The 17194-nt window shown below is 42.1% G+C and overlaps 1 protein-coding gene across 1 annotated transcript; it reads right to left on the bottom strand.

The window, feature by feature from the left end:
* Nucleotides 1-458: 458 nt before the first annotated feature.
* LOC124069440 lies at nt 459-3648 on the bottom strand. Its single transcript, XM_046408610.1, has 5 exons — nt 3584-3648; nt 2349-2364; nt 2216-2231; nt 1761-1940; nt 459-1308 (listed from the first exon to the last, which is right to left on the bottom strand). The coding sequence occupies exons 1-5, from the start codon at nt 3646-3648 to the stop codon at nt 725-727; spliced, it is 861 nt and encodes a 286-aa protein (XP_046264566.1). The 3' UTR covers nt 459-724.
* Nucleotides 3649-17194: the final 13546 nt, after the last annotated feature.

The raw sequence follows: 17194 nt of genomic DNA, 5'->3' as shown, positions 1-17194 counted from the left end.
ACATAAAAAGTCACAATAGTCCAAACTGCTGGTGTAGAGCAGAGCAGTGTGGTGCTGATGTTGTGTTTTGCTTGTTCAATGTTTGCTTCTGAAGGAAGACGTTTGTTTTTCGTTGTTGTTGCAGCTTTACATCAATTTTCTTCATTCTGTCCTTATGTTGACCTGGGGGAGAACTGTAAACAGCCATGTGCTCACTCCATGACACATGGTGTTGCCAGCCACTCTTTTTCACCTGCCACAGGTGAGCCTCATTACAAGGACAGTTCGGACCCCAGACCAACCAGTACAAGTCACTAGTGCTGTGATGAGGAAGATGACGTTTACTTGAACACACGACGAAAAGCAAGGTATCTGCCCTGCCAGACGTGAAGGCTACGTACATGGCGTCTCGACAGCCAGGCAAGACGCAATGGCTACCTGGGGACATGCTGGTCCAGCCAGATGCCAAGACCAGCCCTCAGATGAAAGAAAAGTCGACCCAGCCACCATGCCAGAATGTAGAGAAAGGACAAACTGGCCCCAGTGCAAGACGCTACTGGGACTGTCTTCAACGCAGGTCCTGCAGGTTCAATCGCAGGTCCCGCCAGACGCAGGGGCCTATTGTCAGTGTGGAAAAGGGTCAGTGTAGCCATCCTGTCACATGCTGTGGTAGTGAGGAAGGGTCCGTGTGAGCCCAGTGAGGATGATTTCAGAATGACTGTCAGTCATGAAGAGTATCGTGGAGTTAGTCTGAGTCGCTGTCATCAGACCACCTCGGCCACTTAGTGGTAGCCTGCTCCTCGTCATCCTCTTCCCTGCTCCTTCTTGTGGAGGATTTGAGACCAGAAGTTGAGAGTTCAGCATCGTCTTCAACAGAGCTGTCACTGCTTAAAAGTTCAAGTGGCCCAATGTTCTCGACCGGTGTCTCAGTCCTGTTGTCTTCAGCCTCCCAAGCATTGTCCATTTCAGGAGGAGCTTTAATAAAAGCAGGAGGAGCCAGAAAGGGTGGAGCAAAAGGGTCACCATGGGGAATGTGACCATAAAGAGGACCTTCAGCAGCAGGATCCTGTTGTGGAGGAGAGGGAGATCTGGCATTTAGAGCTTCATTGTCATTTAGCAGCTCCCCCCTTTCCTCTCCTCCCCTGCTTTGGGGCCGGTCAAAACTGACCTGATCAACCCCTAAATCTCTGTGAGGCTCAGCCGGGTGAAGGAGATCATCCAAACCGACAACATCGATCTCTTCATCTTCCTCCTCATAATCAGGGAGGAGTGGAGGAGTGTTGATTTTGTTGTCTTCAGGCCTTTGTGCAGAGGGGCGTACAGGGATATCTGAGAGAGAACGAAGAGTAAAAAATATCACGTTCTGGTCACATTCCTAAAGGCCTAATTAATGCGTTTTTGACCATGAATATTTCCACAAACATGCATGAACTGTAAGAAAGCCAGCAACACACAAGGTGCTGCTACTGGCTTTAAAAATAACATCAATTATTGTGCAGTCCTAAAACATTTGACAAGATGAGAATCATGTGATGTTAGAAGAAAAATTACTGTTCGCACCTTCTTTTTAACAAGTCTGAAAGGCAAACATGTGTGAACACAAAAGAGGCCATAAATGCAGACAACAAAGTGAGTCTTCCTACAATGAGGATGATCCAAAATCACACACACACCAACTTAACCGGTACAGATAACCACAGTCATTATGATTTAGTTACTCCTTTCTTTCTTCCTCTCTCCTGCTGGTTGCTCACACCTGTGAAGGCCACCATCCCTCTCACCTCCTCCATCAGCTCCCTGAAGCTCAGCCACCTGAAGCACATCGTCATCATCCACACCAACAACGTCTAGCTCTTCCTCGTAATCAGGGAGGAGCGGAGCACTGTTGATAACCCTGTTTTCTTCTGGCCTTTCAGCAGCGAGGCGTTCAGTGCCATCATTTGAAGGTCGAAAGAAGCCACCTAATGGAAAGAGTGACAAAGAGTGAAAAAAGTGACATTTGGCAATCTGATAAAACAGGGTTCACACAATACTGTATTGCAACAGGTACATTAAGAGCACCTTGTAGAAAGGACACCAACACACAAGATGCTGCTACCAGCTTTAAGTCTCGTCAGTCTTGTGTGAACTGTGTGCTTGTAAGATGTCAGTGTCTCCAACACTGCCTGGTTTACTGTGTCATTGACTGAGGTAAGAGCCCCATAATCAGACTTTACTGCAGTGGAGACTCCACTACCTGCTCCACTGTCTGACTGAAATAAAGATGTATCAACGTACACATTCATATAAAGCTGGATTATTATTACTGATACATTAAAATTGAACGGCTGAATAAACTTTGTCTCATGTGCAAAGTAAACGGTGACTACAGCTGTCACATCAGTGCTGCGGAGAATAAGGAAAAAGCGGCACAAAAGGGAAATAGTGAAGTACAAATATCTTCAAATTGTACTTGGATACAGTATTTGAGTAAATGTACGTGGTTATATTTTTTCATTATCTAATTGATTGATTCGTGAAGTCATCAATCTCCAACAGGTTGGAGATGTGGGCAGTAGTTCAGAGGTCTGCTCAGCCGTCCGCTCAGAGAGACAGTTACTGAAGTGCGTGCGTCATTACGCAGCTGATTCGTGAGTTTCTTCATCAAATCCCGCTAAATGAACATTAGACAGCCTGAAAAAAAAAACAAAACAAAACAAAAACGTTTCTGCTCCCGTGGCAAACCAAACGAGTCGTTCCTCTCTCACCTTTAGCTGTAAATCACGGGGTGTGGACCAGACGGTGGCGTTTTGGACGCAGGACGCGCACAATCACTTAATGACAAACCAAATCTCCTTTCTTCTACCTCAAAATTCAGCACATGATGAAATAATGAAAACAGCAACATGTCAAGTACAAGCTCTCAGAGCGATGAATGAACAGTCAGCTGTACGTCCAACACCGGTCAGACACGTGTTCATTTTCTGTCCATTTTATGTCCTACACTCACAGGACTCACAGCAACTTTGATCTGCTGCTGCGTTTTGACTTAAAGTATACTTAATTTATCTTATCAGCACTGAACCCAAAACGACTCGGAGCCACTGAGGATACATCATCCATCATCCAACCATCATCACAACAAGCAAACTAGACAGACCACACAGAAGAACAGGAACTGCTTCAGTCACACCTGTACCTTCTGACGCCCTTAAGTTCCATCGAATCCATGGCGCACAACATAACATATTTTTTGGCATTTTTCAAAAAATGACCCAGTCGCCATGTTTTTTTCCAAAAACGTATTGCACAGATATGGAAAAACTGACGCCGTCAAACCAAAATAACAGTGTTTTCAAATTACTCCAGCACCGTTAACACAGTGTGCACCTTTGCCGTTACAATCCGCACATTCCATCCATCTCACATTCATTTTACGCAGCGAAAACGCCGTGCGTGTGTCTATTTCCATCAAAAATGTGTTTTTCCACAATTTTCCACAAAATTTCCATCTTTGTATTCACCACTTTACATAACTTTAGAGATAATTAGTGCTGGAAAATGTTTTGAAGGATCTCAGGAAGATGAATGAATAAATCAGGTGTGATATTACAAGATGTCTTACCTGCTAAGTGGTTGGCTGATTCCGGCCAGCAGGTGCTCCTCCACGGGGGGCGCGTTAAAAGCCATTTTCCCAGCAGCAGGTCTCGTTTTTTTAAGTTTCCTTCAAACTTTTCCTGTCGTACAGTTCTCCAACAAATCGTTTTCCAACAGTAGTTTTCCAGGCGATCAGCTATCAGAGAGTTTAGCTTCTGGCAGGCAAGTTTTGCATAAGGTCGACTAGTATCAAATCCGTAAACGCTTTCAGCCCTAATATACCATCACCTGCTTCACGTCCACATTCTGTTTCCATGACTCTTGATGACGCACGCGCACGTGTACGCGTGAGAGATGATTTTGAGTCAATAGCTGGTATTAATTATTGGACTTGTGTTTTTAGTGTCTTATCTCTCATTTCCTTTATAGACTGTCAGACACTTTTATTGCACTTGAATGCGCCTATAGAAATAAACACAAAACTATCTGAACTCTGCTCGGTGCACTATATCAATGTTATAAAACATTACAGATGTGACTTATAATGAATTATAAATTCAAGTGTCTTATGGATGTATTTCCCAGGTTGTACAGTAAGGTCGACCAGAGGTTCTTAAAATACTTTATGACTGCCTAAACTCACCTATACACAACAATCAACTGCAGTAAGAACTCATAGTATGCTATAACAGCTCATGCAGTATCATAAATTATCACTACATGTTAAATAAAGTGAAGTACATGTTGTTGCATTTACAACAGAGTATGCTTCATCAGAGCAGTTCATTCTTGGTGCTAAGTAAAGTGTAGTACATTCTCATGCATTTGAAACAATCACAAGTGATTATTATAGATTAACAAATAAAAACTGTAATATTAGAAGCAGTAAATTGATAATACCACATGTACTTTTCAATAACTGTGACTGAGGCCAAACATCAGCATAGCATTGTCCAAAATGTCTTGGTATGCTGAAGAATTAATATTTCCCTTCACTGGAAGTAATGGATTAAATGTTAACCTTCCTCATAGTTCCCAACAATATCGTTATTGTGAAAACAAACAGCCATGACTCATCTCCAAAAGTATTAAAGACACACAGTATGTGTCATATATGTCTCTATAGAGACAAGTGTACAAGTTTTTTAAACTTGTATTTTGAAGAAACTGCTTTTTGTGCTGTCTTTTACTGTAGTTTTAACCCACTGCCACTAGAGGTCAGAACAACACCGCTGGAATATTCATCTAGTCAAGGCCTCCTTAGTACTGATAGCACTAACTAGCAGCTCATGTTGTTTTGATGGTGACCCAATCACAAATACACTACAAACAGGCCAGTCAGCTGAGTCACTGAGAGGACACCATCACTAATTAGAAAACACTGATATGTTTCAATGATTATATGCACATACAGCAGATAGTGTCTGTCAGCAGAGGAGTGTGTGTGGGCTGCGATTGTGCAAGGAAGACATGCTTGTCAGGGTGTAAGAGCATTCTACTTATCAAAACAGATTTTCACAAGAGAATATATTGCTTGTGTAAATACCTCAGCTTCATCCTATCTGTTTTCTATCACGTTTGTCCTTCTGGCCACAGCTTCTGGGAAGCATTTGGTCTATTCTTCTGACTGCAAGACATTCATCTAGAGCATATTTATTATGATCATATGCTAGTTGTGTTGTTTGATTAATGGGTTGGCTATGGGTCAGTAACCTCAGTATAGCCATCAGTACATTATTAACGACCAAGGAGAAAGAGGGGGTGTGCATATAACCGCGCACGTATCTGTGCATGCGTGTGTGTGTGTGTGAGAGAGAGAGAGTGTGTGTGGCATGTGCGTGAATGAATCCTATGCACGGAATCGACGAACGGAAATAGATGAATGGAAATATTGCAGTTTTATCTGAAACCAATAAGCAGGAGGAAGTGCGGTGCACCTAAAAATGGCCTCATTTAATGTGGTGATTTGTCATGTGGACCCTGAGAACAGACCTGGGATAGAAGAGGAGGGATATATCTGTGTTTGGTGGGGTACAACATAAGGAAGAAGAATACAGTTGTGTGGAGTGTGTAAGAGTCTATAGCCTTTTCATGTATACACGGCATTACACACAGATGTAAAAACACACCCACACTCTGGTTTGCAGCACTGATTGTTTTATCCTCCTACACAAAGGACTTTGTGCTGTTATTGTGTCTGATAAATAGGGAGCACTTGTTTTGCACTCATCATGAGTGACTGCAGGAACATTGTACTAATGTCACTGAGCATCACTCGACTGGCGTTTTAAAGCAGCAAATCACTCTGCAGAAAAATGTGCATGTGTCTGAGTGTGTGTGCTTGTGTGTGAAAGTGTTACTGTAAGATATGACGGTAAGCCAAGGTGACTGATGGTCACACGACAACGTGGGACAATGTGTGACAGAGGATGTATGTAGACTCAGAAAGTGTGCAGTTATATAACCCTTTCTGTACCTAACACTCCTACAGCCAACACACACACACATTCACACACACATACACAGTCTTGTTTCCATCACTTTTGGGGACATTACATTAATTTCATGGCGTCTTAACTGCCGCCTAACCGTAACAATACATATTACTTGCCTAATCCTAACCTCAGCCTAATCTTCACCCTAATATTTAATGATTTATGTTGTGGGGATTTGCATTTTGTCTCCATAAGTAAGGCAGGTCCTCTCAATGGGACTGTGCGAACAGATTTTTGTCCTTACAACTACAGGAATACACATCCACACTCACACACACACACACACACACACACATACACATACACACACACAGGATGAAGGATTAATCTGACATTTTGAGAAATATGCTTATTCATTTACCTGCTGAGAGTAGGAGAGAGGATTGATATCCCTCAAATGTGTGTATGCTGAATATGAAGCCACAGTCAGATGCTGGTTCAGTTTAGTGCAAAGACTGAAACTAAGGAATCAGCTAATCTGCCTCTTTCTGAAAGTTACAGCAACACCTGCTCACCAGCTCCTAACTGAGCTCACTAATCAACATGTTATGTCTTGATTGTTTAAGTCTCATGTTCGTTGTTAAATGTCAAGCAACATCCAGGAGACAGTTAGCTGAATTTAGTTTAGCAAAACCTCAAGTAGTTGTAGTTTTAGTTTTTCATTTGTTGTACGCATTAAACTAAGGAGATAGAACATAATAATCAGTGTTTTAGAGTTGCTGGATTTTATTAGCAACTGCCCCCCCCCCCCCCCCCCCCCACACACACACACACACACACACCACCACCACCCCTACGCCAGTCTGTTACTTAATATTACTTAATATTTACTGCACAGACATGTCAGTGGTCATTCAGTCTCTGACACTAGCCGTCTATTCTAGATGAGCATGAACTGATGAAGCCTCTTGGATGAGAGGCAAAATGTCTTCAGAGACATATAACATCTCTTTGAGATAGTCTCACCTAACTTTCAACATAATAGTGAATAGGCCAAGATTTTGACCAATTTTAAAACTGTTCCTTTGAGCTCATGAGGCAGGAATACGTTGATTGTGTGACGTGCATTGAAGTGGGAGGGGGTTGGGAGTGTGTGTGTACGCGTGTGTGGAGAAGGAGGTGTTCAGGCACGAGCTGCCTTTTCGTGCTGAAGGCATTAAACACCCACACATGTCCTAGATAGAGGAAACCACCATTTCTTTTGTACCACCCTCTGTTTTCAACAGGAAATACTTAACTCCATTTTAGGAGGACTCACACGTGTTTGGAAATCCTAATTGCATCCAGTAATTGTTGATTTACTATAAGGATTACGTGACTAAACCAGTGCATTTTCATTGGTTTCCCACCAATCATCAGCTGGCTACAGTTTTAAGCCAGTTTTTGCTAATATATTTTTAAATCTTGCATAAATTTTAAAAATTTAATTAAATTAATCATGTTCCCTCATTATGTGTAGAAGATAATCACTTCAAGGCAAGAGTACACTGATGAACACTGCCTCTCTCTCTCTCTCTCTCTTTCACACACACACACACACACACGCAGACACACACACACACTCACACGCTGGTGTTGTTTTGGTTCTTCTCTTTGTGGTAAAGTATTTTTACCCCATCCTCAGGGCAATACTGAACTTAATGGGAAGTGAAGGCTTGTCCACTATGGTTAGTGTGTGTGTGTGTGTGTGTGTGTGTGTGTGTGTCCTAGTTGTTTACCATGCCCCCTCTCAGTCCTTCTCACACCCTCCAGCTCTGAGAGCCTGGACTCGTCACTATGATGATGAATGCGACATGCTGCATTCTGATTGGCTGGACGTGAGCTGTGCTCCTCTGTTCTGCATCCAGACTGGAGGCAAGAGATGAGCTGCAATTATCCCAAACCCTCACATTACAACATTACAATGACGCAAAATCAGCAGTGATTTTCCAGAACTATATATATATATATTACATTTCCATAAATCCATGCTTTGGATTTTTATTCTGACACCATATGAGGAATTCTCACAAGATGTCATCACAAATCTCCATTATTCACTGAGAGGCTAGATTAATATATAATTATTATACAGTGAAACATCTGAGCACTTACAGACGTATGCAACTGTGTGAGTGTGATTGCCCTAGTTTGAGTTTGCTGGTTGTCCACTAAGCACTTCCTCAGGGTTACTGCCCTGTCAGCAGGATTCCTTATCAAGGCCTCCAAAGAGCTGAAGGTGGAAGGTTGTTCAGTGACAGAAAACTCTAAAAGTGGTGAAATCAGAGAAATTGTTAAAAAACCTGGGGGAAAACTTACCTTTGCCAAGGCCTTTGACTTCGACCCTCACTCTCAACTAATAAGTGAAGTTGACTTACTGCACCTTGAGCCACCCTTAAAGAAGAGTTTTGTTGTTGACAAGAGGACAGAGGAGTGGGTTGGCAGCATGAGCTTATCAAATAAATTTGTATCTGTCTATCTAACAACATGCCGAGTTTATGCTTTAGGTTATCACGGGGCAACAGTTAAAATTATTAAAATTAAAAAAAAACAATTAAAATTGTCACTTCAATAGAAGAAGGCTGTTTTCACATTCACCTTTGATTTGAGTTTAAGATGTGCACGTACAAGCTGGATTTTGTGACATCACATTTCGTTTTGGAGCCAGTCAATAAGCAAAGTCCCCAGGTGTGATGAGGAAACGTGAAGCCTTCAGGAGACGCCATGTTTCAGTAGTCCCTCTCCATTATAGTTCTCCACATAGGTGGTTCATCTCCAAAAATCCTTCAGAAAACCTTCAGAAACCTCCAGCTTTACATATAAATACATGCTAATATGTACTTCACTCGTCTTTAACACAAAAATGAAGAACTGACTTTTACACTTTCTTCACTTTTTCTCAAATTTCTATAAATTAATCTTCTCTTGTCTCCCCAGTTAAGGGCTAGGTGACTTTGAAAACATTACAGTCAACCACAAAGAAAACATTTTATTTACTAGGCGTATCATGGACAAAAAAAGCCCAGAGACATTTCTAAATAATCCATGGATTGAGTAGGCTGTGCAAATTACCAAACTACGCTAGTCTAGTAGTGAACTCTAAATAGAACTTGCAAGTATAACATAAGCCATGACTAACGAATTATCTACTGGATATACTTAGTACAGGTACTTAGTACCTGTTCTGTTTGACCCAACGGGTCTCAGATAAAATCAAAAATGAATAGCACTGCAACTTCAAAACACACACAGACTGAGCTGAGAGAACATCTGCATTAATTTGACAGCATATGTACTGCAAACACGCCCAACACGACCATGATGGCATGTTCAGGTATTATTACTGATATCTGCTGCTGACCCAGCCTTAGCCCAGCTTATTATTAGTCTGCCAATTGGAATAATCTGATGAAGAACACATAGTGGTCGTCGTGTTGTGAGTATTAACAGGTTATTTTGGTTGTGTTGTGTCTGTCAAGGTGTTTTCAGCTAAGTGTGTGTGTGTGTGTGTGTGTGTGTGTGTGTGTGTGATAACTGATCATTAATGATGGCGTGAAGGCATGTATAAGTTATAGACTGTGAGATGTAACTTTTCCATATATGGAAGACTCTGGCAAATAGGATCACAGGGGATGGTGCACACTGTCATCCAATAATTCTTAGAGACACCCGTGGGCACATTTATAATAATCTTTAACACTTCTCTACTCCATTTAGGTCTGTATTTAGAGCCATTAACTCAACATATGTGTCCTCTTCTCCCACACTCCTACACTCTGCTTCCTAATAGCCTGGATTAGCCACTGCTTTAATAGACTCATCCATCTCCTCTGTTTATTCACTAGTTTTCCCCTCACACACATACACACACACACACACACACACACACACTTTCTCTCGTCTTCTGTCTCCTTCTCCATCTCTCTTTGCTCATGGGCAATTACACAAACAAATGCAGTTTGTTTTCCGCTCAGTCCAACTGGAAGGCAAATGAATGGATTTAGCAGGCAATTACGTTTTTAGTTTAAGGTCAGTTGTTGAATTATGTTATCACTGAGAAAAGGTGAAATCACTGTGTCACTCCTCAGTTTGCACAGTACATTAACCATGCAGATGTATGTAAATTCCAGCCACAGAGTTTTGCCTCTGATTGGTCAGAGCTTCACGCCCCTGCGAGGCAGACTCAGAGCTTAAATCCAAATATGCATAACTTGACAGGAGGAGGCAGGGAGGGATGGCTTTTTGTCAGCTGACGTCGCTGGCCTGGCAGTCGTCAGACATACGTAAGACCCCTACGCGTTATTCAGATAAAAACATGTATGGACAGCACGTGCTTTGAGTCCCTGCCATGGCTTCTGAAGGGCAAATCAAGGACGAGCCTCTTGAATTTGGTCTGTTTTCTTTTCACAGACAATGTCTGAAATGCTCAGTTCTAAATGTAAAGGTTTGTTTTCAAAATGCTTGCACAAAATGAAACTGAAAGGTACAGGCAATAAACACAAGCTTCTGTACGTTCTTCTGTATTTGACCCCTACAAGAGCGTTTCAAAAAGACCTTAATGCTTTTCTCAACTCTGATCAGTGTAGATACACTGACCCGCTGTAGGATGTACGAATGTTTGTGTGTGTGCGTGTGTCTACATGCTGTTTATTGATTAGCTGCCATTTCCCCAAACTAGACTGTAAAGCACAGAGGCACCCTGAAGCAGCTTAGCTCAGTCACACACTCACACACACACACAGATTTAGATACTCTCATGTGTTTTAAATAAATGAACATATTTGACCTGTTCTTACATAGGCAATGATAGGGACACCACTCACATACACGAGTCAACTTTCAACTGTCACCCATTCACTGGTCCCCTCCTCCTCCTCCTCCTCCCCCTCCCCCTCCCCACCATGTGCCGACCCTTCACTCCACATATCCTTCCGTTGTATTTTCCTTTTGCTTGATTCCCTGAAGGGAGGAAAATTCCTCTTATCTGCTCCAACCAGATGCAGCTCTGTGTGTGTGTGTGTGTGAGGATAATCCCCTGCCTTGCTTTTATTGGCTCAGCACTAACCCGTTTTTTGGTGCAGCTGATGACTCGTGGTTAATTTTAGAAACGGCCGTGTTTCATTTAGCATTTTAAAGGTTGTGTCTTTTAAATGGCACAAGAATGATTACAACACGAAACATCTTAGAGTAGCATTGTAGAAAATTCATTATAAACTCTTAACTCTGGGTGAATCAGTTTGTATTTGCATGTATTAGGGCATCAGTGTGTGTGTGTGTGTGTATTGTATTAGTATACAGTGACTCACTGAGCTTGTCTAAAAGTGTTAGTGTCAGTTCAGCTCATTCTGTTTTTACCAGCCCATCCTTACAGAGAATCTGCTTTGCTCATGCATATTCGTGATACCCTCTGTGGTACGTGTGTGTGTGTGTGTGTGTGCGTGTGTGTGTGTTTTGTTAACATTCAGAAAAATCACAACAGTCCACCCACACATGAAAATCAACACCCTTCCCTTCATTATGGGATGATTTCATAGGACCAATCACCGCTGTCATCAACATCTAAACTCAACGTCCATTGGCTGCAGATGAGGAGCTGGTTTTTGATTCATTCGTCCATTCAGTTCCTCAGCCATGATCACATGACGCCTTCATGTGTGTGTGCATTCCGGTGTGTGTCTGTGTGCAGCCCCATTGCCAAAATCGAGAAGAACGAAAACTCTCCCCACTGTAGTTGCCATAGTAACCAGCGATTCCCCGCATCTGGCAAATTATAGGGTTGTATTGAAGGGTGAGAGGGTGTGTGTGTGTGTGTGTGTGTGTAGTGTGTGCTGCTGTGAGTGTGTGGTTGTAGGAGAGTGCAAACTTCTCCCGCATACAAAAGCTGATGTTCAGGTGAAAATGAAAAACAGAAGTGTATGATCGATTACAATTGTTGCAGCCAGCCAACCAGACAAAGAGACACACACGAACTGGATCATTACCACCAAATTATTAGACTCTAAATTGTGTGGAGATGTGGGCAGCTCTCCAGACTGATGTTTTAGGACTTTGTCATAGACAAACAAATGGACAGAGAGATGCAGTGACCTTCATCTCATCATCTCCAATACTGCTGATGGGTGTGCAGGTGTGGGGTTGAGGTGATACAGTTCCCGTGTGGAGATGTTGGGGGTCACGCAGCAGCATCCTCCTCCTCCTCCTCCTCCTCCTCATCCACCTCCACCTCCTCTTACGTAAAGCCTGTAAAAGAAGGTTAAGATGAAACGATTGTTCCCTTCCAGTCATTTTAGCAGCCTGCAGCACTGGGCGATGGACTCAGCCATATTCCAAATACAACAGGGTACATCTACTCATACACACACACACAAACACACACACTTAAGATGAACATTTAATCATTAATTGTGTTTTTCAAGAAGCTTAGCCAGAGTTTGCAGTGTAAAAATAGAGTTCTACAGTATAAACATCTCTAGCACAAAATGTCACCTAAAAACCTCACACACTAATCATTCATGCACACAGGTGTTTCCATTCGCTGTATAATTAGGCCTCCTCTCTGGACTTTGTGGTTGACAGCTCCCACACTCTCCTGTTCCTCATGTTACATGCCTCATGCTTATATATATAGTATATATATATATATATATATATATATAAAGGAGTACCTATCCCATTTATTTTTAAGCCGAGTCCCCTCTTACATTTACACACTTAGCCCAGAAGTCGTGGAGCATATGGATCCCTTCTTTGCAGAAGTCTCTGTATCAGATGTCTATGAAATGGTCAACAGCAGCATAACATCATCGTCATTGTCAAAACGGCGACCCCTTGGATTTAAACTCATTCAACTGCAACACACTTTATAAAAATGACCATGGTGTGTATACCTGAGACAGTACGTGTATGCATGATGAGCCACACAACAACACGGGATAAACAGGATCATATCAGCCTCGCCTAGTGGCTGCAAGCATGGCTCTATAAATCACACGGGTAAATGGTGTGTGTTTAAGGTTTAACCACTGCCCATTAGAGAGTCATGTATGGCTGTCAACATGGTGTTTATTGGGAACATTAAGCTATTTATAAAAACACATTGGAATTACAGTGTGAGTATGTTTCCCCTCCTCTTCACTTGTCAGCATCTGGACTCTTCTTCCTCTCCAGGATGATAGAAATCTCTTTTCTCCCTTTGAACTGAACTACACTTTGACATCTTTATTTTTACTGTATTTTCAATTAACTGAGCCAAGGAAGAGACATGGGGAGCTGTCTTGGGAGAGAGGAGGAGGAAGAAGAAAAAGGATAACGGAGGAGAGAAATGAGAAGTAAAGGGAGATGTGAGATGGACAGCAGATATGGGGATGATGGAGAAGAGGAGGAAAACTGAGGAAGAGGAAGCTGAATGATGGATGGATGTGTGTTTGTGTGTCTGTGTGAACGAATAGAGAGGTATACACAGGGGGAGAGGTGTGTGAGGGCACCATTAAAGCCTTGTACTATAAATCTCTGACAGTGCGTGTGTGTGTGGAGATAACAGAGGGATGTCTCTCTCCATTCTGGCTCTGTCAGAATGATGTATGCATCCCTTTCTTCTTCGCTGTGAAATATTAGAGGGGGGCCGTGTGTGTGTGATCTCAGTCAGCATGTGGCCAACATGTTTGGTAATTCCTCACCTCTTATCAGCACTCACATGAGGTATTGTAGGTGGCAGACTTGTGGCCGACTGGGAAAAGAGGCGAAATGACCCAGAAACACACTCTCGCACATACAGATGACCAGAAAACATGCAAAAATGAAAGACGGCCAGAGACAAGGGAGAAGCTGGTGACAGCTGACAGTGACGGCTCTTTTGATCGAGGGTTACGAGCGTGACAGGTGTGATTGATCACATAATGGTAGGCACATTTCAGTGCTCTGCTCTTCATTTAGCTGACAGCATTTTCTTTATGGCGCCTTGTGTTATGGTATCATAATCATGCCTGTGCTGCTGGAGTGCCCGAGGAATAAATCTTTGTAACCCCCACCCCCAACACCTCAGCATTTGGAAATGCACGTGAGTTGTTGCCGCTGTTCAGGCCTCTCTGTCTCCTTCACTACGTCTCAAATGGCCGCCTCGGCTGTCACTCAAATGACCTCATCTTTCAACTGCATCATGGACAGAGGAAAGGATGGGAAATGTGCTCCTCTGCGGGTGCCACCTTGTCATCTCCTCTGTCACCCTACAGAGACGTCAGAGTGATGGCATTCTGAAGACAAACTGTGAGCGTTTTAAAGCTTCTGTGGGTTCTGTTCTTTAACCACATCTTGTTGATTTCACATTTAGTTAAAGTAACATCCTCATCTCAAGTTGATTGATAGAGACGTTGTCCTGGCAGCATACTGTAAACAAACAAAGCAAAAGCTGTTACAAGATCCTGATTTAGATGCTTATATAAATACAGAGGAACTTAACGACACCCTGTGATAATCTGTTTTTATTTTGTCCCTTTATCATTTAATCTTAAAGGTGCAACAGGTGCAACAGCTCACACAGATAGAAACATATCACACATGTGGAATGGCCAGTATTCTTTTAGCAGATGAGTTCATGTGGGACCCAATCACTTTATTAAGTGGCTGACTGAAAAAAAAAGGGTTAGACCATTAAGGTTAGTGTGTATAATACAGAATAGTGAGAAAAATTTCATGTTTTCATATCTTATACTTTCATATAAGACAACCCCCTATAGGTACAAATCAGCAATGTGGATCTCTGTTAGATCCGGTTAATGAACCATCCTGATCTGTATCTCTTCACTGCACCATTATATCCTTGAAACCAAATTTTGCCACATTTAAAGGGCTCTCTTGCACTTTATGGTGGCGTGAAGGCGTGTTTTATGGTTAATAGAGTTTTCTATTTTTTGCACAATCATCATTCCAGATTAATTGATCAGTGTCATTTTCTGTGCAAGACTTAAGAGAGATTTTCATTTATTCTGGTAATCAGGCCCCTAGTGAAATGAGCCCATCTTCTCAGAAACATCCTCTATGGATGGACAGTCAGTAGAAATGACAGAGGCAGAAAATGAAGCGAGAAAAAGACCGGATAGTTAAAAGTGGGAGGCGGAAGGATGGAACGGAAGAAAGAGGTGGTACGAAAAACCCTCTGAAATGGGTGATGGGTGAGGGAGAGACATGGATGGAGTGAGGAAAGAAAATGAAGAAATACAGAGTTGATGAGCGAGGAAATGATGAATGGCCTGAAAGAGAGACAGATGGGCTGGCTCCATCACTGAGCTGAACAGCAGAGAAATGGAAAGAGTAAGTGAAAGAGTGCTTACAAAGTCAAAGATGATGATGATTATGATGATCACTCACTCACATGCACACACACACACACACACACACACAGAAAATAAACTGCCCAGAGGCTGGAGTCATCCTCTTAAATAGATTTCACATTAAAAGCAAAGCATGTGTAATCATATAAATATTAGCAGTTAAACCCCTTGGCTCATGTTACAAGGACACAAACAAGTGAGTGATTTACTAATAAAATAGACTGACACTTCAGTGTTTTTTTTATTGTGTATATGAGTGTGTGTGTGAGTGTCTGTGTGTGTGTGTGTGTGTGTGTGTGTGTTTGTGTGTGTGTGTGTGTGTGTGTGTGTGTGTGTTTGTGTGTGTGTGTGTGTGCGTGCATGCGTGCATGCATGCACCAACACAATATAAAATCAATGAAAGAAAAATCCATCATTACTTAAAATTCCAACAAATCAACACACAGGTTTTGTTTTTACACCATGGTTCATGAATGTATCAAACAAATGAGATAAGCAGCGTTAATGATTCTATGCTATGCTAAGCTAACCAGCTCTTGAGTTACTACTTACCATGCAAACATGAGAGAGGTAGCCTATCAATCTATTTAACCAACTGTAGAAAATAATGCAAATAAGGACTGGAGTGAATTTCCCAAAATATCAAATTTGAACTATAATCATTTTTAGAAAATTTTCAAAGATGGATAGCAAGAAAATCCTAGCCTCTGTTTCAATGAGGATACTAATAAATGAAATGGGGAGACAGTGAAGTGTCACTGAAAAAGATGCATGACTTCTCTATAAATGACACCAAATTACCACCACATACTATTCACACAGTTTTGTATTTAAGACCCTGACGGTGGCATTCAGGAGCAGCTTAAAATTTAAATCTTTATTTCCTCTCTTTTGATTTGTGACTCGCTGTTACATCACCCACTTTAATTAGCCTTACATGGCCCTCGCACTGGAAAAGCAGAATTTTGTCCAACAAATAAATCAATACTTTCAACACTTCACTTGGCCCATTATGTAGTCTGTTTGTGACATCAGCACCTGGCATTTGGTAACCCTCCCTGCTCTCTCTCCCTGTTATACAAGACACACACACACACACACACACACGCATACACACACACACACACAGAGCCATAATGGAGCAATTATCCTCTTCAGCTCCGATCTGCTCCTCTGATTGTAATTTGCATTTATTATTAGCCTTCAGCCTGCCAGAGGCTGTGAGGCATGAGGATGGATGGTCATACACCACATCACACTGACAGAAACGCACAGATGCTTCATAAACACGTGTGCCCGAGGACACAATAGCATGAGCACCAATGTACATATACATACAAACTTAAAATGAATGGGGACCATACAACCATGTATATGCACTACAGATGAAGTCATTATGACAGCAGGATGTTGCTTTGTTTTGTTAAAGCTGATCCCTGTTAATGAAGCTACAGAGGGAACAGTATGTTCACTGGTGTTCCATCACAGAAATACATGCTTCACATTCCACACTCTGATGTCCTGAAGGACTGTGATGTGTCTTCCTGTCCCTTTGCTCAGTCTGTGTTCTCTTTAGCTGTCTTTTTCTTTTACCTTAGGGCTCATCATATGGAAATTTGAGAAAAACAGGGTCTCTCAAGGCACATACAGTGCATACAGCCCGCCAGCACACTAATAGAGGTGCATGCTGCTGCTCACACACACACACACACACATACACACAAGTTCATACATGCACACAAAGAGGACGTGCAGAGGATCACTGAAGTGTGAAATGATTCTGTTATCATGTCGTCTGTGTGGAATATATTTTCCCATCAAGCTTCTATGGCAGGTGTG

This window comes from Scatophagus argus, chromosome 13 (assembly GCF_020382885.2).
Source record: "Scatophagus argus isolate fScaArg1 chromosome 13, fScaArg1.pri, whole genome shotgun sequence".
Classification (NCBI taxonomy): domain Eukaryota; kingdom Metazoa; phylum Chordata; class Actinopteri; family Scatophagidae; genus Scatophagus; species Scatophagus argus.
Note: the sequence above shows the minus strand (reverse complement) of the source record. Positions and strands in the feature narration are given on the sequence as shown.